The sequence below is a fragment of the Panthera pardus genome, unplaced genomic scaffold, assembly GCF_024362965.1.
Source record: "Panthera pardus isolate Hobbes unplaced genomic scaffold, ASM2436296v1 HiC_scaffold_2, whole genome shotgun sequence".
In the NCBI taxonomy this organism is placed as follows: Eukaryota; Metazoa; Chordata; class Mammalia; order Carnivora; family Felidae; genus Panthera; species Panthera pardus.
Window position 1 is genome coordinate 94,048,382 of NW_026526765.1, and position 20,805 is coordinate 94,069,186.

The 20,805-nt window shown below is 39.6% G+C and overlaps 2 protein-coding genes and 1 long non-coding RNA gene across 3 annotated transcripts in view; 2 read left to right on the forward strand and 1 right to left on the reverse strand.

The window, feature by feature from the left end:
• ACOT12 (acyl-CoA thioesterase 12) overlaps positions 1-6,881 on the forward strand; it is a 49,194-nt gene extending 42,313 nt beyond the window's left edge. The window contains 4 exon segments of the mRNA XM_019462864.2: positions 1,867-2,000; positions 4,223-4,351; positions 5,937-6,063; positions 6,324-6,881. Of these exon segments, the coding sequence (XP_019318409.1) occupies positions 1,867-2,000; positions 4,223-4,351; positions 5,937-6,063; positions 6,324-6,473 (540 nt within the window). The 3' untranslated portion in view covers positions 6,474-6,881.
• A 529-nt stretch (positions 6,882-7,410) lies between these two features.
• Positions 7,411-15,604, reverse strand: ZCCHC9 (zinc finger CCHC-type containing 9). The gene is made up of 6 exons (XM_019462871.2): positions 15,492-15,604; positions 13,972-14,381; positions 13,145-13,295; positions 12,819-12,911; positions 10,825-10,893; positions 7,411-9,557 (listed from the first exon to the last, which is right to left on the reverse strand). The coding sequence occupies exons 2-6, from the start codon at positions 14,353-14,355 to the stop codon at positions 9,439-9,441; spliced, it is 816 nt and encodes a 271-aa protein (XP_019318416.1). The 5' UTR covers positions 14,356-14,381; positions 15,492-15,604; the 3' UTR covers positions 7,411-9,438.
• Positions 15,579-20,805, forward strand: part of LOC109274917 (uncharacterized) — a 39,787-nt gene continuing 34,560 nt past the window's right edge. Inside the window, exons 1-2 of the long non-coding RNA XR_002083909.2 lie at positions 15,579-15,827; positions 17,410-17,472. This is a non-coding gene — a long non-coding RNA (uncharacterized LOC109274917). The remainder of the gene's footprint in view (positions 15,828-17,409; positions 17,473-20,805) is intronic.

Below are 20,805 nucleotides of genomic sequence, written 5' to 3' on the forward strand. Positions count from 1 at the left end.
ATGTGTCTGTGACCTGGGGAGCAGCTTCCTGAAAAAGTACTGTGATCATTTCCTAGGGCTCCTGTAACGGTACCGCAGAATGGGTGGCCTAAACAACAGAAATGTATTGTCTCGCAGTTATGGAAGCTGGAAGTTTGAGTTCAAGGTGCTGGCAGGATTAATTCCGTCTGAAGAAGTGAGAAAGAATCTGTTCCACGCCTCTCTTCTAGCTTCTGGTGGTTTGCTGGCAATCTTTGGTGTTCCTTGGCTTGTAAATGTGTCACCTGATTTCTGCCTTCATCTTCATATGGCGTTCTCCCAGTGTGCATGTCTGCATCCAAAATTCCCCTTCTTATAAGAACATCAGTCATTATTGGATTAGAGGCCATCCTACTGCAGTATAACCTCATCTTAACTAATTATATCTGCAATGACCCTGTTTCCAAATAAGGTCACATTCTAAAGTACTGGGAGAATTTTAACATATGAATTTGAGGAGACACAATTCAACCCTTGGCAAGTGCTTAGCCCATTATTACATCCTTTTCCATACTGCTTCCATCAGTGTAGACTATGGCTGCCCCAAGGTCTGATTCTGACAGAAGGTGAGGAATTTACCCTGGCCACTTACCCTTGCCCCCTCTGAGACTATAGAACCCAGAAACCTGGCTTAGAGCCACATAGCCACCAAGTTTTGGTAAGATGACTTCCTTCTGGATTTACACCAGGGAACCTCCTTTTACTTCTTCTGTATGGGGAGTGAAGTTAGGCATGGCCATTTTGGGGTGAGTCTCAGCCCCCCACTGGAACTGCATTCATGGCTTTCTGTTTCACGTGTCTATGGCCCAGGCCATGGCCTCCTCTGTGGGCTTGATTTAAAGATGGTCTTTGCACAAAGGTTAACTAACTGGAGAGTTAACATGTGTAAACAAATTGATACTCCCTTTCTTTCTAATCTGCTTTTAGTCTGTTTCTTACTTCTTCATTCTCTTGAAGATATTTATGTTTAAATAAAGGTTTTCTCCCTCACAGCCTGACTTGTCCATCTGCTTGATTCTTGCAGTGAAGTCTTAACCCTCTGTTTGTTTGTCTTCTCACAGCTTGTTGCCATGGGGATGATTATAAGATGGCACATTTCAACACCAACTTCAAAGCACCCTGAAAGAGATGGAGAAAATGGGCAGGATAGAAATGTGCTCTTAGCTGAGCACGTATCTCTGATTATTATCGAAAGTGCAATGGCAGGAGAGTTTGGAGTAATAGGGGATATGTATTGTTTTAAGTATGTGTCAAATGGCTCCCCAAGACAGGCCTCCTCTTATCTAAGGGATAACAACGTTAGAAACCCAGGAATTGGCTCTCAGGAGGATGAGCTCTTGTGATTCACAATTGAAAGAATGCTTTGTGCTGAAGAAGCATGGTGCTTTCAACCCTTTGCAAGGTTGAGTTGGTTCTAGAAGTGGTGGCTTGCTTTCTGGGTCCCGTTGTCATGCCTGACAACCTGGGAAAGTGTCTAAGGTGTCTGGAGGGAGATGAAACACTGAGTTGCCTATCAGCCTGGTGATATTTTCTGTCGTTCTTTGAGTCAGGGAAATATCTCAAAGAGGTAAAAAGAGAAATGCTTACATTCTTTATTTTTCTAGAGAAGACTGTGGCACAATAATTAACCTATGTCACATATTGTTTAGAGGGCACAGAGGATATCACCGTGGTCCAAGCTCCAGACATCCAAGTATTTGAAGGGAAATTGCCATCATTTGGCTTCATTGTTATTCAGGTGCCAAGATGCCTTAGCCAGCACAATCAGCCTGTGACTGTGTGTGGTTTTTAAAGTGAAAACATCCATTTTTATTTTGTAATTTATTTTCTTTTGTTATTATATTTTAGATAAAAATATATACCCTGGAAGAGCATGACCTTTTATCTGTTTGGGTTGAAAAGCATGTGGAAAGACCAGCACACTTGACTTACCATCTCCTGTCTGACTTTACCAAGAGACCTTTGTGGGACCCTCATTTCGTGTAAGAATACATTTAAAGTATTTTCTTAAGCAACTCTGACTTCATGTAAAAGATGACATCCATGTTGCAGTCCATCTCCATTGCCCAGTGTGTGACCCATTGCATATTAATTAAAGAGTATGTTTTAAAACTTGCCCTGCACAGAAAACTGCATCAAGTGCTACTGAGAGACGTAAAAACAAAAATTTTCTTAATACTTCGTTTAGCATTTATATTGAGTTAATGTGCTTTACCCACATCTGTTGTACTCCTCCCAAAAAACTCTTCAAGTTTGATATTATTCCCACTCAACGAGAGAGGTTCTGAGACTTGCCAAGATTGCACAGGCAGGAAAGCAACAGAACCCAAATTGGAACCCAGATCCATCAGGCTTTGAATTCCACACGCTTGCACACAGCTTCAGTGTACTTGAGAAAGTGATTACCTAATTGTCTTCCCACTTTCCACTCTGGATATTTAATTAGCGGTTCCTTCTTTTTCTGTGAAGCAGCACTCCCTGGTGAGAAGCTGAGACGAAGCTGTGTGAGTAACTGAAGTCAAAGGCATTCCTGCCAGCTTTTCCTGTCTGATCAGGGCCCACTGTCAGCCTCAGTCTCTTCCTTCTGTTACTTTCTGTCTCCTGCATCCCAATCCGGCCTCTTCCATTCTTACTCCTTTCCTGGATTGCAAGGCACCTGCACTGACTGGGTCTGATTACACTCAGGCCACACCCCCTCCTCCAAGAAGTTCCAGCTCCTGGGGCTACATATAGCACTCTAGGGCCTCACTGGACGTCTTGCTGAAAGGGAAGGACTGGTGAGATGGGCTTCCTATTTATTAAACGTTACCATTTACTTCCTAATCTTGATGAAGTAGAAGCTCATTTTTAAAATGACTAAACCTTGGGGGCACTGGGGTGGCTCAGTCAGCTAAGCATCTGACTTTGGCTCAGGTCATGATTTCAGGGTTCATGAGTTCGAGCCCCACATCAAGCTCTCTGCTCTCAGCACAGAGCCTGCTTCGGATCCTCTGTTCCCTTCTCTTTCTGCCCCTCCCCCACTTGTTGTCTGTCTGTCTGTCTGTCTCTCTCTCTCTCTCTCTCTCTCTCTCAAAAACAAAGAAGACATTTAAAAATAAAATAAAATGGCTAAACCTGGGACACCTGGATGGCTTAGTCGGTTAAATGTCCAGCTCTTGATCTTGGCTCAGGTCATGATCTCATGATTCTTGGGTTCAAGCCCCACATTGGGCTCTGCACTGACAGCATGGAACCTGCTTGGGATTCTCTCTCTCTCTTTCTCTCTCTCTGCTCCTCCCCTGCTTGCTCTCTCGCTCCCAAAAATAAACTTTAAAATAAAATAAAATGCCTAAACCTGATTATGATTAATACCATGTAAGAGGCAATATAATATCACTAAAGTGAAACACCTTTGGGGTCATGTGTTACATTTGCATAGATGCCAGAATAATACTTCATGGTTAATGCTATCATGATAAAACATTCTGAGAGAAGAGGAAATATTTCATGATTTTCTTGCATCAATATTTGTAGATATTCTGTAGGTACAAAGCTTTTATCAAGAACAATGCCTAAATTTTGGTGTTACTATTTCCTATGTCACCTGACATTCCAGCCAAACTGAACTTGAATGAAGGGAGGAATGAATGAATGAATGCTTGTCTTGTGTACCTACTGTGATTCAGGCCAGGTGTTTTCATTTAATCCTCACAATAACCCCATAGGTATGGGGTTTTAATTTTACAAATGAAAAAAACAAAGTGACTTACCTAACATAACATTGATATGAAGTGTGTGTATGGGATTCAAAGACAAAGATGTTTGGCTCTGAACTTAGTACTCTTTCAGTGTACCATATTCATTTACCTGAGTCCTTCCTTGACATCCAAACAATTCACTAGTCTTCAAATATTGTTACCTGATTCTAGAGAAAAATTATTTTGTGTTAAACAACATAAATGCTGTTCTCTGAAGTGTTGAGGGCAGTGACTTTAGAGTCACACACCCACCAGTCTCTCCATCACACGCATAATTATTCCTGCTGACCAAACAGCTTCCTAAAGACAGACTTTGAGAAATAATGCTGGCTTTGGCAGGATAGTTATGTAAGCAGAAGAGTGAATGTGGACCTCAGTAATGAAGTTTTACAAATAAACAAAAGAAGCGAATGCCTTATTCAAGCAGGTAGAAAAGTGTGGCCTTTCTCACTGTTGTATTTACATAGGTCCTGTGAAGTCATAAACTGGGTGAGTGAAGGTGATCAGATATATTATATCACTTGTCCTATAGTGAATGGTGACAAACCCAAAGACTTGGTAGTACTTGTATCACGAAGAAGGCCTCTCAAAGATGGGTGAGTATATGCAATTCAAGTGCTGTATTGTTTTATAGAAGAGGGTAAAATGAAAAAGTTGATAAGAAAAGAAGGCAATATAGGCATTTCTGATCTTGAATGATGTGCATCTGAATTTTTTCTAGATGGACCTTTAGTTATCATTTAAAAACATCTATTAAATGCTGCCTGTGTGCAAAGCACCATGCAAGATTCCTAAAGCAGTTCCTTTCCTTTTGCTGTATGCACATATAAAATTGGTATTTAGCAAACCTTGGGAACCTTCCAGTATCAGTAAGAATGCAATGTGACTACCAAATAAAACATTAGGAATAGGTTTAGAATTTACAAAGGCTCAATTGTGCTAGACATGCAAAATGTCTGGCTGCTAGGTAGGGGTGTTGATCAGAGTGTTTGTCCATGACTTCTCTGTGGGCATTGGACTTTTCATGGCACAATGTCTGTGTTCTAAAGAGAAGTGTCCTACGAGTCAGTGTTCAAATAAATAAGAAGTAGAAGCTTCCAGGACAGTTAAAGTCTACACCTGGAACTGGCCAGCATGATTTCCCATGTGAAAGCTGGCCTATAAGAATAATCGAACATGTGTGAATATTATTAATGCACACGGATGTTCAGTATAGTACCATTTATTATGGAAAAAGAAATGGACATAAACTGAGGGTCCATCTTATAAATTATGGTAGAGCCAGATTGCAGAGTACTATGCCATCATTTTTTAAAAATGTTTATTTTTGAGAGACCAGAGCATGAGTGGGGGAGGGGGAGAGGGAGACAGCGGAGCCCAGGGGTAGAGAGGGAGACAGGGTATCCAAAACAGGCTGCAGGCTCTGAGCTGTCAGCACAGAGTGCAATGCAGGGCTGGAACTCTGGAAGGGCGAGTTCATGAACTGAGCCAAAGTCGCATGTTCAACCAATGGAGCCACCCAGGCATCCTGCCATCATTAAAAAAGATGAAGTAGCTATAGAGGTGCTGATACAGAAATACCTCCAAAGATTTATTGTTAGGTGAAAAATCAAACTATAGACCGATATTTATTAAATGATAATATTTATGCAAAAATCTATATTTGCATTTGCTTACATCAATGTTATATATTTATAAAAAGGTCCGGAAGGCTACAGAGCAAAATATTAACAGTGGTCATCTCCAGGATGAGAATGGACTGTGGCTAGGGTGGACTGAGGAAGACTGTTTTCTAGTCTATAAGGTTCTCTGTTGTGTGAAGTTTCTTTAAATCAATGGGTTTTGTTTTGTTTTGTTTTTTAATTAAAAAAAGAGAAGAGCCTGAAATTACAACTCATTAGGGCATACATAATAAAGCATGCTTGGAAGTTGATTCCACTTTGTAGAGTTACGCAAAGTATTAAGTAATTCTTACACAGGCAGAAAACACCTGTGGCCCTTATTACCTTTCCTACACTTGAATGTAGTCTACTTGAATGTAGATCCCTCATCTAGAAGATCTGGGTCTCTATAGTTTCACTTTTACCTACGTAAATAAGGTTAATTAACTCTAGAAATTTATTTTCTAACAAATGTTTTAATCTCTCACAATAACTTAGAAAACGTCCTTTCATTTTTCAGTAGCACTTACACGGTAGCAGTGAAATCGGTTCTTCTGCCTTCAGTCCCCCCTTGTCCACACTACATCAGAAGTGAAATCATATGTGCTGGATTTCTCATCCGTGCTATTGACAGCAGCTCCTGTACCGTAAGTTTGATGGAACATCTGCACATGAATTTGCTACTGCAGATATAGAGAGAAGGCTTTTACCCACATTCCCTAATTAATTGAAATTCTGTCATGTGTCCACATCAGGGGAATCCTGAGGTCATCCTTGTAGATCATTCCAGAAAGTCCCCAGAAGATTAGGGTCATAGCCTTCCCTATACCAACAAGATTCAGATCCCTGCTGAAAGAAGCTCCAAGTCAATAAATAATTAAAATAATGTATTTTCTTTTTGAAACAGGTATCATACTTCAACCAGATTTCTGCTAGCATCTCTCCTTACTTTGCTGGAAATCTTGGTGGCTGGTCAAAGTCCATAGAAGAGACAGCAGCCTCTTGTATAAAATTCATAGAGAATGCTACTGATGGTGGGTTGATAAACACATTTTAAATGGTAAACTGTCACTTACTTCCAGTTTTATTTACCACTTTCAATTCCGCATACCCTTAGCCCTGACACTTTGGCAAGCTTTGGGGCCACAAAGTAATTTAATATTGGCTTAAGCAAAATGCAGTTAGGAAGGGGTTAAAAAATAACATTCATCTCAGGTCAAACACCAGTGATTTGGATAGCATTATTTAAAGAGCTTTAAAACTGTTTTACATTGTCTGTGGCTCTGCTTCCTTCCAGGGACACAGGCAGTGGGAATTGCCCATATTCAATTTTGTGTGTCCTGTAAAATGGTACAAATATGGTTTAAAATGATCATAAGCATGTTTAGGCTACGGAGATGAAACGTGTTCTGTTTAAAATTGTATAAAATTTTACAAAATAAAAAATGATAAGTTGGCTAGGTGATTAATAGTGTGGGATTGTTCCATATATGGCGGATATCTGTATGTCAGGAGCAACTGACAAGATGTATTACATAGTTTAGAGCTTTAAATTAGGAAGACATTAAAACATAATGGAATCCAATCAATTTTAGTAATAGAAACTACTTTACTAGTGTCATTTAACATATATTCAAGGTGGCTGGCCAATTTAGTATCTATTGCTATATATACACACAGAAAAGTACCTGCACAATGTGATGTCGCAGAGAAAGAATATTAACTGAGCTCTTCTTTCATAACCATTACATTAGCACTTTATTCCCTAGACTTCAGCATTCATTACTCTACTCTGTGATTTGTCTTAACTCGTAAGACAAACCAGCATATGTCAAGTTAGCCTCCTCTACAAGACAGCATTTAAAAGTTGAAGGACTTCTTCATTAGAGTTTAGAGCACTTAAGAGGTTAGGTACATCCTGCTGTATGTCAGATCTCTACCTCTGCTTCCCCAGCCTACCCGCTTCCCCAACCCGTCCACTCACCCAGCCTAGGTCTGGTTGTTAATTAGTTTTATTCCGTGTCAGCAGGTTTTCATTTACATAAACTTTGGACTGTGCTCCAATTTTATGAATTAACACTTACGTACATTAAGGGTGAATATGTAGATTTAAATGCCTATACGTTTCAGAAGCAGAAAAATTTTTTAGAATATTTTTAGATTTTAAAAAGCAAAAAAAAATTAGCTATAATGGAGTTACTTAACTAAAATTTTGTATGGTAAAATTTCACACCTCTCCTACAATTGAGGCACTTCCAACCTCTGCCTGTCGTAGGTCTTTGAATTTATATTGTTTTGAAAATTACTGCAATAATGACCTGAGGTATTGGTGGAACATCCAAGTAGGAACTGTAATTGAGGATATTAGGGCCAGATGGATTTAGGAGTCAGCCATAGAAAAGTGAATGATAAGCTTGTAAGAGGTGACATTTCCAAAGAACTGAAGGAAGAGTGATTAATGACCAAGTCTTAGGAGATTCAGTAGAATATTTTTAAAGTGTAATAAAATATCTGATATTTTTCTGATATACTGATATTTCTGATATGCATCTCTCCCCAAGTCTCCTCTCCATCCTAAAGCCTAATTAGAAAGCACGTGACCTTGTCTTCATCACTGTTACAATCCCTAGTGCCTAAGAGAGTACCAGGAATATAGCAGGTACTTGGGAAATATTTAATGCTTGCCTTCCTCACTGGAGACAGGTTTTGACTGGCCAGAGTCCTTGACACCTGATAGGATAGGTGAAATAAATCTGAGTGTGTTTGGGCTAAATGACTAAGGCAGCATTGCTATCCTTTTCCAGCTACATGACTTGTGTGATTTCTTTTAAATGACACTCCTTTCCTTACATTCTGGGATGCTGAGTTGTATTCTGTCATGTTTTCCTCTCACACCAAAAGTAAAACAACAGCTCCTATTAAGACTAGAACTGTTGAGCTTTGCAGACATTAAAACAGAGAAAAGTGTTTCTTATTTGGTAAATATTTTGCTTTTGAAGCTACAGTAACTAATCACAGCTGTTTCCTTTAGTTACAAATGTATCCAATCAGGTAAAATTCCAAATGAAACACACAATCCACTAGAGTCATTCCATTACAATATGAGCCCTAGCCTTGTGAAATACATGTATTAAGTATGCATGTATTCATAAAATCCAACAAAGAAGCTAATGGGTCTCTGATTAGCATTCTAACTCTATTATGGTGATACCTGCATCTCACCCAGACTCATCTAAAACACATGAACAAAATGCTATTAAGTGTGATATACAGTCTGTTAAGTAACATCATTCTGGTTAAATACCCCAAAATAATTTTGGCTAGAATTTCACTCTTGAAAATCCAGGACAAAGAAGGAGCTGTTGTTAACGTATTCTTCTATGTTACCTCAATAATTTGTACTTCTTTATGTCAAAACTAAAACAAAAATTAACCAAAATTAATCTCATCTAGAATTCATAAAAAGATTGTGTTCCCAAAGGGATTACCTGGACATAAACAGACAATGGCTAGTTCAATCCAGAATGAGGTATTCAGAAAAATAAGTACATAGCAAATGATTTTTGAATTAAATATTTTAAAAATACAGTATTGTGGCAACTTATAAATTCCTAATATAGTAATAAATTGATATTTTGAACCAAGAAAACAATATAACCAAAACTTCATTTCTAAACGCAAAAGTTATACTTTAAGGGTGGTTCACATTAATGCATAGTTTTTAAGAAAAAGATGATTGTTACAATCAAGTATGTAACCACTTAGTTATACCTAAGTTCTACCTGTTAAAAATATTCTTTTAGAGAATCCAATTTAAAAATCTTATACTTTTCTTCAGTGATTTTCTCCAGTGAGAGAGGCACTCTTTAATGGACAGCACTCAGGAAACTATCTGACCATATGCACATCATACTGATGTCTACAACACAGGTCTCCAAGGGAGCTCAGCTCCAGTGTGTGAGGTAGGCCCAGTTCAGAGTAGCTCACAATGAGGCGGTAACTAATGACAGTACTAATCATTATCAAAAATTAACAACTTTAGGTATCTTTGTTTTGGGTTTCTGTGGTTCAGGCACATCCAAAATTTCTTCATAGTCTGCACTCATTCCCATTGCCCAGCGACCAACTGTGACCATTCGATCTGTTAAGGAATGAAAGTTAGAATGTAAGAAAAATGGTAATCAAATACATGCACCCAGATTGGTACTAGCTGAGCAAAGGAATTAGTTTTGACATGAATAATCACAAGGGGGGAAGACTCCATCACTAAAGGAGAGTGAGCAATTCTGTAATTGATTATAACACTTGATTTTGGAGTACCACAGGCAATTTCTCATCCCAATTAGGGAAATGCAGCAACTGCTTTGCAATGCAGAAATTGATGAGAAAGCTCTTTCATTCTTTCCCAGAGTTCATCATTATAGAGTCAATGAATTCTAAGACTCTGTAAACAGTAAGACTTATGAAGCATCAGTTTTAAATGCACAAGATTCCACCTGTGAAATTATACAACATCTGCTTGTCAGTCTTGTCATTTGGGAATGGCAATCCTCCCAGGAGGGAGAATTCAAACTCCACTTCCATTATTTCAGTCTCACTGGCTACAATGTAGTGAAGACCATCTTCTTCTAGACAAGATCATAAACAAGAACTCTTGGTTTTCAAATTTAAGTGTTCGGGGAGGAAGAATGGGCAGACTTATTGGGTAGTACTGTGACTATCTGAAATAAAAAGAAATGTGTTTTTCCTTAAGAAGGACTACTGCTATCCTATCTTGCATTCTTTTGCTCAAGATTATCATCATTCTAATTTAGGTAAACTAATATAATAATGGTCTCCACTTCCCCCCAAATCTGCAATAGGTACAGCAAACATTTATGAAGTTTTTGGTGACAAAGGGTATTTCATTAGGAAGAAAATGTATCTGGCCAGATAGTGTACCTAACACAATTTTAACATTTTTGGCAGTTTTTACAACCAGCTCTGAGTCCTTCAGGTATACACAAAGCAAAGCATATATGAGGATGGTAATCATAAAAATATTGAGTTATTTTCATATTTCTGATTTTCTCTTAGTGAATCAGTATTTTTCTTTTAGTAACAGAATTGGCTCCATTATTAAATTCATTAGTTGCCAAATATGAATGTTTATGAATACAATGCTTTATAAAATCAAGGTCTTCTAGGACTTAGCGGTCACTTTTTTTTTCCTCACCTAATAATACTAGCTAACGCTCAGCTAATACTATTGTGTCTACTCCTGACAGAGAAATGATTAAGTCATCACTGTAGTAGGAAACCAGGTTGCCTTAAAATCAGTGGTACCTCAATGAACTCTTCATAAAAAATTTCAAGAAAAACAAAGAATACTAATCCCACCCCTTCTAATGGAGGCCAAGAGATCTCACCTGAATTCTGACTCTCAGGGCAATCTTTCTTAAAATGTTCCACAGAGCCACAAAGTCTGCAGCAACCACCTATTAAAAGAACAAAGTCACTGAAAATCTCTCATACTTAGAAGGGGTTATAATGTCTCAAAACACTTTTCTTATTTGGTCCTCACAACTTTGTCAGTTGTAAAGGTAGTTGAAAACAGGAACATAGGTAGGTGCCACCATTCCAGTTAGTAAGTCCATCGTCCATTCCTTTTGATCTCACAGAGCACTGAACTGTACCTACCCACCACTTCTCGTACCTGGCCTTCAGGGGAGAAGGAGGAAAGAGAAGAGAGATATAATGGAAGAAGATACGTGTCCTCTGGAGTGTTCGAGAGCCACTGCACACAAGACTAGACCTTAAACCATGATTAGATAGGCAAAGTGTTGTGAACTGTTGAACCTGTAGGCAAAAGTTGTGTCCAGATGCATTTTTTGAGGAGGATGTCTGTAATTCTTATCAAATAAATGACCAATAACCTCAAAAAAGGTTAGGACCCACTGCTCATCTGTACAGGTCAGACAAGGGTGAGCAGTTACAAAAGGAATGAAATTAACTTTTGTTTTAGGGCCTTCTGACTGCCAGGCAGCCTCATCCTAATAAAAATGCCTGTCTGCCTACTTTAAGCAACATTCCAGATTGTGAATTATAACACATATGGTTTGTAAGATTAGCTTAATGGTCAAACACTGTTACTTAATGGTCAAGCATTGTAAGTATGACATGCTTATAATGTTAAGTGACTTATCCAGAAAAATGACCCTACAGGATGTAAACATGGCTGAATTCTCACTTCTGTGATCTGTTTTCTTTGCTGCACTTTTTAAAAATACCTAGTCATTTTGCGTAACCATCCAAAACCATCTTTGCCCATTACTCATGTCATCTGACCTGTGTCATAAGTTCAAAACTGAAAGGCACCTTTGGGCATTTTCCAGGGTTAGGCTTCCTTACTGTTGTAGATGTCATAGTGAAATAGAAGAGGTACTTTTGAACAATATATTTTAATTCTCATAGCTCTTCAAGGTAAATACCATAGTTCATCATATCTAATACACTATTGATTATAATTATTTTACATACCTCTCAGGAAAAAAAATCTGCCAATTACATGTCACTCACCAATGGTAAGATACATTCTGAGTACAGGGACATGAAAATGTGAAATAATGTTCATCTAAGAGTCCATGAGATACAGTTTGTCATCTCCATTTTACAGGAGAGGGAGGAAATTGAGATGAGAGAAATTAAATGACTCAGCTAGAGTCCCACAACTAGTGAGTGGTGGTACTGGAGCTGTAACTGGTCAGCTTGATTCCAAAAGCTGTGCCTTTTCACTGGACTTGTCCCATGGAACCCAGGACATGACACACAAGAGAGGTCTAGAATCTGATGGTACCAGCTATCACATGAGCACATTATTCACATTACCAGAAAATTTCCTCCTTAAAGCTTTAGAGATCACAGACTTTATTCAGGGACCTTAATATGTTAGCTGAGCTACAAATAAGAAAGTTACAGGATCCCATGCTAGACAACTGACCAAGGAAAACACTCAGAAATAAAAATTACTACAAATATTGAAGAATGTGTACCAGCCCATCTATCCAAAATGGTATGCTAGCCTGTGATTAAATTCACAACACTATTTTTTAAATCTTATATTAGCTTGAGATATAATCCCTTTACTTCTGTTATGTTTAAAAGTAGGTATTTATAACCTACTCCCACAAATGATGCTGAAAGCACAATGCTTGAAATACACATTTTAGTTATTTCTGATGTGATTAATACATCCTCATATTACACATCAACTCCAGTACAAAGAATAGTTTGATAAAAATTAAAATTCTCAAAGTTTTGTTATTTGTTCAAGAATTTATTCAAGAACTGATTGAGTACAAATTAAATCACAACTCTACATGGTAACTCACCTTTTCTGACATATAAGGTTAACAGTACTCACCATCAGCATAAAGTCCTTTGGGATTATCAGGACAAGATCTGGACAGATGTCCCATTTCCCCACAAACAAAACATTTTGCGAAAGGAAATTCACCTGTAAGGATCAACATTTCCTATTAAGTTGGCTAAGTATAGAACAAGTCATGTAATTCATATTATTTTAAATACCCTGAAAACCCCTATTTTTAATACAACTTAGAATTCAGTCTTGATTTCAAAATATTAAGTGGCATACTCATGATAAATTCTGTCCAGAAAAAAAACCCAGTTGGTTACGTATTGGCCACTTCTGACATTAACCAAATCAAAAACCGATTGAAAACGTACCAAGAGCTGGGTCTACTTTGGCTTTGCACTTGGTTATTTCATGCTCTGTGGACCCACACCGGTAACATATTCCAGTGCCCATATCTTGATTCTCAAGGGCGGCTGGGCAATCTGCAATTCCATGGCCGGGTTTTCTACAATGGAAACATACCTGAGAAAACAAAATATGAGTTTCCATGTTGCAAAACTACAGTGGCTTTATCAATTCTTGTTACAAAAAATATCTTTAAAACATTTGTCATTTGTGGGGCACCAGGGTGGCTCAGAAGGTTGTGTGTCTGCCTCTTGATTTTGGCTCAGGTCATGATTTCTCAGTTCATGAGACTGAGCCCTGTGTAGGGCTCCGCTATAATAGCAAGGAGCCTGCTTGGGATTCTCTCTCCTCTCTCTGCCCCTCTCCCGCCTCACAGTCTCTCTCTCAAAATAAATAAATAAACATTAAGGAAAAAAAAAAGGGGGGGGGCCTGGGTGGATCAGTCAGTTAAGCGTCCAACTCTTGATTTTGGCTCAGGTCATCATCTCATGATTCATGAGACTGAACCCTGGTCAGGCTCTGTGCTAACAGTGCAAAACCTGCTTGGGATTCTCTCTCCTCTCTCTCTCTCCTCTGTCCCTGTCCCCTTGAGCACACGCACATGCGCACATGCTTTCTCTTAAAATAAACTTAAAAAAGGATGCTTTACAAATCTAGTACACAAGAGCAATCATACTCTGGCTAATATGTGTGTGTGTGTGTGTGTGTGTGTGTGTGTGTGTGTGTGTGAGAATGTATGAATAATAGTTTTGACTTACATAAAGTAACCGTTTGGTGGAAGCGATGATCTTACCATTGCATTTTTCTTTGCTGCTTGTCTTTTTAGTCTTCTTCCTTCCCGGCGACTATCTTTCTTTAAAGCAACTGCAATTTCTTCCCTTACCTCCTGACTGTCTGTTGCTATCCTCTCTCCATTATGAACCATCTGTGGGTTTTGCCTTAAGTATTCCAGGAATCCATTTACATCTTCATTTAAGTACTCCTTTTTCTTTTTGTTCTTTTTGTGTTTTGCTTGAGGCGTATCATTTTTAGCAGAGAGCCTATTGGCTTCAAGTTGTTTACTTTTTGGTAGGTTTTGGCCTTCTCCCTCAAGGGACCCCTTCTTCATGTCCTCCCATGATGTTGCAGCCAAAGGTCTCTTGTTACGTGTGGTAGTAACTCGTGCCCACCTGGTCATGATTTCATCAAAGTTACCTTATCAAACTTTAAGACAAGCATGGCTGGTTAATAACCATTTAAAAAAAACCCACTAAATATACATAGTGTATCACATTATGCCTATATGTTGACGCTTTAATTATTAAAACACTTTTTACTTCGTGTATATTTAATTCTGTAACATGCTGCATAGATATGCCTATGAAGTAAATCTAGCCCTTACCAGAGAAGCTACCACACCAGATAAAGAAACACACGTATATAAATGCTTAAAACTGTGAAACAATTCAAGAAAAAAATTACTTTGTAAAATATTATGTATCACATAGTAATACAAGTGAATGAAGTTACTCTTCCCAATTCTGAAGTTTTCCTGGCTGTTTCCCGTCTGTAAGTCCCAGGTCTACTTTCTCCCCATCATATTGCTTAGTCTGTCAGTTCAAAGCAATCAATTTGCATAGCAAATTAAGTATACAGAAATCCTGTCCTTGACGCAAAGTTTGTCATTACAAGTCTTCCCAACAGACTGACAAGTGTTTGCGGTCACGTGATAATGCTGGTCTTCTAATTAGAGAATAAACTGCTTCCAGCCCAGCGGTTTCAAATCATTTTCAATTAAGCCGCGCCCCTTTTAGGGCGGCACCCCGTGTACCAACCAGAGTTAAAACTTCAGCTCTCGTCTTCAGTAACATCCGCAACACAAGCCGAAGGGTGGAGTCAATGAATAGGTGAGACGTTGCACGCTACTCTACATGCCACGCGCGCACACTCATCATTGCAGAGGCTGCGACTATCACTGTAGGGGCTGGAGCTATTCAGGAGGTGGACTAGCATTACCCTGAGTACCCGTGAAGGGGGAAGCTTTGGGTAAGAAGGCCGAGGCGGCGGGACCCACTCCCACGGCGGGGGCCCCAGTGGGGCTAGACGCGCCAGCTCAAGCAGTGAGCACCCCACAGCTGAGGCCGACCCCTGCGCCCGCGCCCTCAGCGGGCCGCGCAGCTCGGCATTCCAAACCCATGTGGCGCTGAGGGCTGTTAGGGGCCTAGCAGTCAGTCGCTGTGCCTTCCCATCACGTCCCTGGGAACGAACGGGAGGACTCCACAGCATCTGGCGGTCCCGGGGTCCTATCTCGCTCAGCCTTGCACAAATTCTTACCGCGCATGAATCCTCCAGGGCAGCCGAGTTAGCGAACCAGAGAAGTCTCTCCCCCTGCGACCGAGTCGGCACTGGAGACCGGAAATGCGTTGTCGCTGAGAGCGCGTCACTTCCGGAGGGCCAAGCTAGTCCTGCAGGCGGGTGCTAGGGTCTCTTCCTGGGCGGGTAAATGAATATGAGTAAATATTTGTGGAGCGTCTAGCGTTTGAAAGGTGCAGCGCTGCACAACGAGGACACAGAGATGAAGTGTGTCTGGATCCCACAACTAGTTGAAAGAGATGCACGGCAGGATTGGGGGGAGGCGGTGGAAAACACTGGGAAGACTTCCTTGAGAAGGTGACCTTTGAACTGTACTTTGAAAAGCAAAAATCTGGTGAAATTTGGGGCGGGAGTGAGTTAAGGGCTTTCCAGGCAGATGTAAGGTAAAGTCATAGCATAGTGGTAGTGGGTCACTGTGATAGAAATATAAAAGAGACGTTTAGGGCCCTAGTTGGTGGAAGTCGGTGACTAATTGTCCTGCCACTGCTAGTTCAGTGGAAATAATTCTAGTTTGTAGTCAGACAAGTTCTCTTTAAGAGGAAAACCCTAGCCTCTTAATTCATTGTCTCAACAACCTCTCCCAAACAGCTACCACCACAAGTTGTACTTTGTGGGAAAAATGGCATTATTACACCAACTCAGTTCACTAGGTCTGCCACTTTGATGCCCAGCATCGTGATCAATCCATTTTACCCCTTAAGTATCTGTCCACTTTATCTCAACTGCCACCGACTTTGTGCCAGGCTTCATCTCATCTCACCTGGATTACTGGTAGCTGGTCTGGGCATCCACTGTTTTCACCACTTCTTGGAATCCCTTTCCATGCCTTAGCCAAGTGAACTTTTAAAGATGTAAATCAGATTGTTATTCTTCTGCTTTAAATCCTTTAATAGTTTCCTGTTGTTCTTAAGATGAACTCCAACCTTAACTTGGTATTAAATCCTTGACTACTTCCCTATCCTCAGCCTGCACAATTTCCTCTTCTTTGACCAGTTTCTCAGTTTCTCAAATGCTGCATGTACCTTGCTATCTCCAGGCCTTTACATATGCTGCTCTCTTTGTATGGTGCTTTTCTTCTAGTTAAATATTTCACCTTCAGGGCTTTACACATTATATTCTTAAGTAAGCTTTCCTGTACCCCTCCCTGCTCCCCCCCCTCCCCCGCCATTAGACCAATCCCCTATTGTAATCTCATGGCAATCTTTGTTTACAATGCTTCAAATTAGTAATTACATAATTAATTGTGAATAAGTTGTTTATTGTCTTCCCACTGCCTAGTATATATAGTTGGTGCTCAGTACGTTTTTGTTAACTAAGTGAAGAGTAATACGTTTCAATGCTTGTTACAGCAAAGTCGAAAGTGACCTGGTTTTCTTTAGGAGGAAAGATGAAAGTCAGTGTTGTAGGAATACTAGGATTTGGTATGGTGAATATCAGAAATATCCTAGGTCTTACAGTGGGGGAAGATTTAAAAGGTAAAAAATTCCTCCAGCTCTTGAAGAGAGGGAGCTTCCTAAAAGTTGTATGATCATCCTCTTCATACCATGTTCTCAACCAGCTGGCTTCAAGGTCTAAGCACCAACCTAGTGACATTTCATAAAGAGGTTTTCTTTTGTAGAAGCCAGGTACTTGCATGTAATGTACACCACTAGAGGGTGCATTCAACTAAAACTTGTCTTTTTAGTATTATGTTGAATTTTAAACTCGAAAATTATTCATTTCCTGGCAGTGAAAGAACATGATCTCAAATTGTTTTTGTGGAAATATACCAAGTGAAGATTAGTAATTAAGTAAATAGGTCATAGAAATGCTGTGGGGTTCAGAAGAAAATATTACTGTCAATACTAATAATAGCTAACTTTCATTGAACATTTTATAGGTACCAAGCACTGTGTGCTGAATGCTTTACAATCATTGCTTCCTTCACCCAGTATCCTGAGAGGTAGGTACTATTCTCCATTTTTACAATGAAGAAACAAGCTCATAAAGATGAAGTAACTCACCCAATGTCACACATCTAGTAAGAGGTAGAGTCAGGACTTGAACAAAGATCCCTGTTCAAAAGTGTGACCTTCCCTACATTGCAGTACTGCAGGGGATTGCCTGCCTGCCTGCTTGACCCACTTTAAAACAGACTTAAGTTATCCATGCCCATATAATACTTTATTTTCTTAGGATGTATTCACTTTTAGAGTGGAAGGTATTATCTTTTTATTAAGTCTTATCTATTCAGATATTATTGAAATACTACAAATATGCTATTTTCATAACACTATCATCCACAGGGTAAATGTTAAGTGAGGGGCTAAAGTTTCAGTTATGAAGTGCTGAAGTACCTCATTTTTAGAAAATTGTGAAGTGTATTATGCATACAGAAAGCAATATAAAACATCTGAAGTAATTACAAAACACAAGTTCATGTAAACACTACCCAGCTTAAGAAGCTGGCCATTGCCAGATTATGTTAATGTAATTTTTTACATGGGCAACACATTTTTATGTTTCAAACAAAATAGTTATGATGATATAAGATTTCTATAAACCAACTCTCATCCTGATAACTAGAAATTCTGGGAAAAATATAAAAATCACTGTGTGAGGATCCTGAAGAGTAAATAAAAGCAGATCCTTGTGGAGGGGAGTCAAACTTTGAAGAAGCAACTAGCACATGGGTTAGTGTGTGTGTGTGTGTGTGTGTGTGTGTGTGTGTGTGTGTGTGTTTGCACTGAAAATGGGCCACAGTCAAAAAGTGCATGAGCAGTTAAAACTATAATAGAAAGCCTGCTGGTCGCCTCGCTGGCTCAGTCAGTTAAGTGTCTGACTTCAGCTCAGGTCATGGTCCCATGGCTCCTGAGTTCGATCCCCGTGTCGGGCTCTGTGGGGACAGCTCAGAGCCTGGTGCCTACTTCAGATTCTGTGTCTTCTCCTCTCTCTGCCCCAACCCCGCTCATGCTCTGTCTGTCTCTCAAAAATGAATACATGTTAAAAAATTTTTAAAAATTTTAAGAAAGCCTGCCATCATTTTTCTGGCTGCAGGAACCAGAGAAAAAAAGCAATTAACAGCCATACCGGGATAGTGAGGGGGAATTTTGAAAGGGAGAGAGCCATAAAAAGGATGCTTCTACTTCTATACATGAAGTGTTGAGCTAGGCTCTGACCCCACATGCACAAGACAAGCTCAGAGGCTTAAAGAAATGAACTGAGATTTGAATGGCCACTCACAAAAAATGAGACAAAGCCCGTAATGCCAGTCTAAACAAGTTAATTGCCTTCTTAAATGTTTTTTTCATGAGGAATAAACCAATTCAGAGTATATGCAAAATAACATCCACAATGTCCAGGATAAAAATCCAGAATGTAAACTTAGCCTTGGTTCAGTGATACTTTGAATTCTGGTCTTCCATAATTTGCCTGCTACTACTTATTTTTTAAGTCTTCAAATAGCTGATCTATGCTTTATAGATGCATTCAGTGGGCAACACAGGGTGGAGTGTGCTCAATTCATCTTACCTGAAATTGGAACCACTCCCATTAGAATTTTGAAGCTTCACTCTTTTTTTTTTTTTTTAATTTTTTTTGATGTTTATTTTTGAGAGAGACAGAGCTTGAGCTGGGGGGGGGGGCGGGGAGCAGAGAAAGAGGGAGACACAGAATCTGAAGCAGGCTCCAGGCTCTGAGCTGTCAGCACAGAGCCCGATGCGGGGCTTGAACCCATGGACTGTGAGATCATGACCTGAGCCAAAGTTGGATGCCCAACCGACTGAGCCACCCAGGCGCCCCTTGAAGCTTCACTCTTGATTAGATTGTCTCAGAGTGAGAGGTGCTTGGATAAGCCTAGATGCTGCAGAACTAGGAGTGTCTAAGGCCCAGCCTCAGGGAGCTGGCCCTCTAACTGAGTCTCAAACGAGTGTGAGCAGCTTCAAAACAAGCTGTTTGGGGTAACTGGGTGGCTCATTCGGTTAAATGCCTGACTCTTGATCTCAGCACAGGTCTTGATCTCACAGTTCATGGGTTTGGGTCCCACGTTGGGCTCCACTGACAGCGTCAAGCCTGCTTGGGATTCTCTCTCTCTCTCTCTCTCTCTCTCTCTCAAAATAAATGTAAAAAACAAGCTGTTTAACTGTAATTTGGAATGGAAGATAATGAATCTAGAAAGGATGGGTGGGACCAGATTTTGTCAATTGAAGTGTTTTTTTAATGCTAAATCAAAGTGTTTGCATTTTGGGGCACCTGGGTGGCTCAGTCAGTTAAGTATCTGACTTTGGCTCAGGTCATGATCTATCTCAAGGTTCAGGAGTTCAAGCTTCGCATCAGCCTCTGTGCTGACAGCTCAGAGCCTGGAGCCTGCTTCTGGATTCTTTCTCTCCCTCTCTCTCTGCCCCTCCCCAACTTGCGCTCTCTCTGTCTCTCTCTCAAAAATAAATAAACATTTAAAAAAACAAAAAACAAAATGTTTGCATTTTGTCCTTGACAGCTTAAGCAATGAAGAACTATACATATTTTTTTAGATTACACAGTGCATCTCCTAAGATAGATGTAGAGAAGAGGGTTACGTACAGTACAAACGTGTACCCAATGCAGTGCTCAGAACACTGACACCTGCTGAACTTCTTTGGAATCTACAGAAAAATACATCTAGAGAGAGAGAGGAAAGAATTAATGACCCTACTGTTGAAAATAAAAAAGAGGTCCACACCAGTGACATTCTAACAGCTGCTTTCTTCAAAATCTGTCAATCATTTAAGCTGCTTTAGAACCCTTACAATAAGGCTAATAGGTAAAGAAATTGAATTCCTTTTTTCTTCTTTCAGCATTTTTACAAATGCTCTTTAATGAATATGTATTACATTTAGAATTATTTTTTTAGGTTTTTATTTTTTATTTTTATTTTTTTTAATATATGAAATTTATTGTCAAATTGGTTTCCATACAACACCCAGTGCTCATCCCAAAAGATGCCCTCTTCATTACCCATCACCCACCCTCCCCTCCCTCCCACCCCCCATCAACCCTCAGTTTGTTCTCAGTTTTAAAGAGTCTCTTATGCTTTGGCTGTCTCCCACTCCCTCTTTTTTTTTTTTTTTTTCCTTCCCCTCCCCCATGGTCTTCTGTTAAGTTTCTCAGGATCCACATAAGAGTGAAAACATATGGTATCTGTCTTTCTCTCTATGACTTATTACACTTAGCAGAACACTCTCAAGTTCCATCCACATTGCTACAAAGGGCCATATTTCATTCTTTCTCATTGCCACATAGTACTCCATTGTGTATATAA

What these genes read in the sequence shown, in the direction of transcription:
- ZCCHC9 (XM_019462871.2), bottom strand. Translation starts at nt 14,355, where the DNA reads ATGACCAGGTGGGCACGAGTTACTACCACACGTAACAAGAGACCTTTG. An exon ending in CAGCAAAGAAAAATGCAATG is followed by an intron (nt 13,296 to 13,971) that starts GTAAGATCATCG and finishes TTGTTTTCTCAG; the next exon opens with GTATGTTTCCATTGTAGAAA. An exon ending in CCCTGAGAGTCAGAATTCAG is followed by an intron (nt 9,558 to 10,824) that starts GTGAGATCTCTT and finishes ATTCCTTAACAG; the next exon opens with ATCGAATGGTCACAGTTGGT.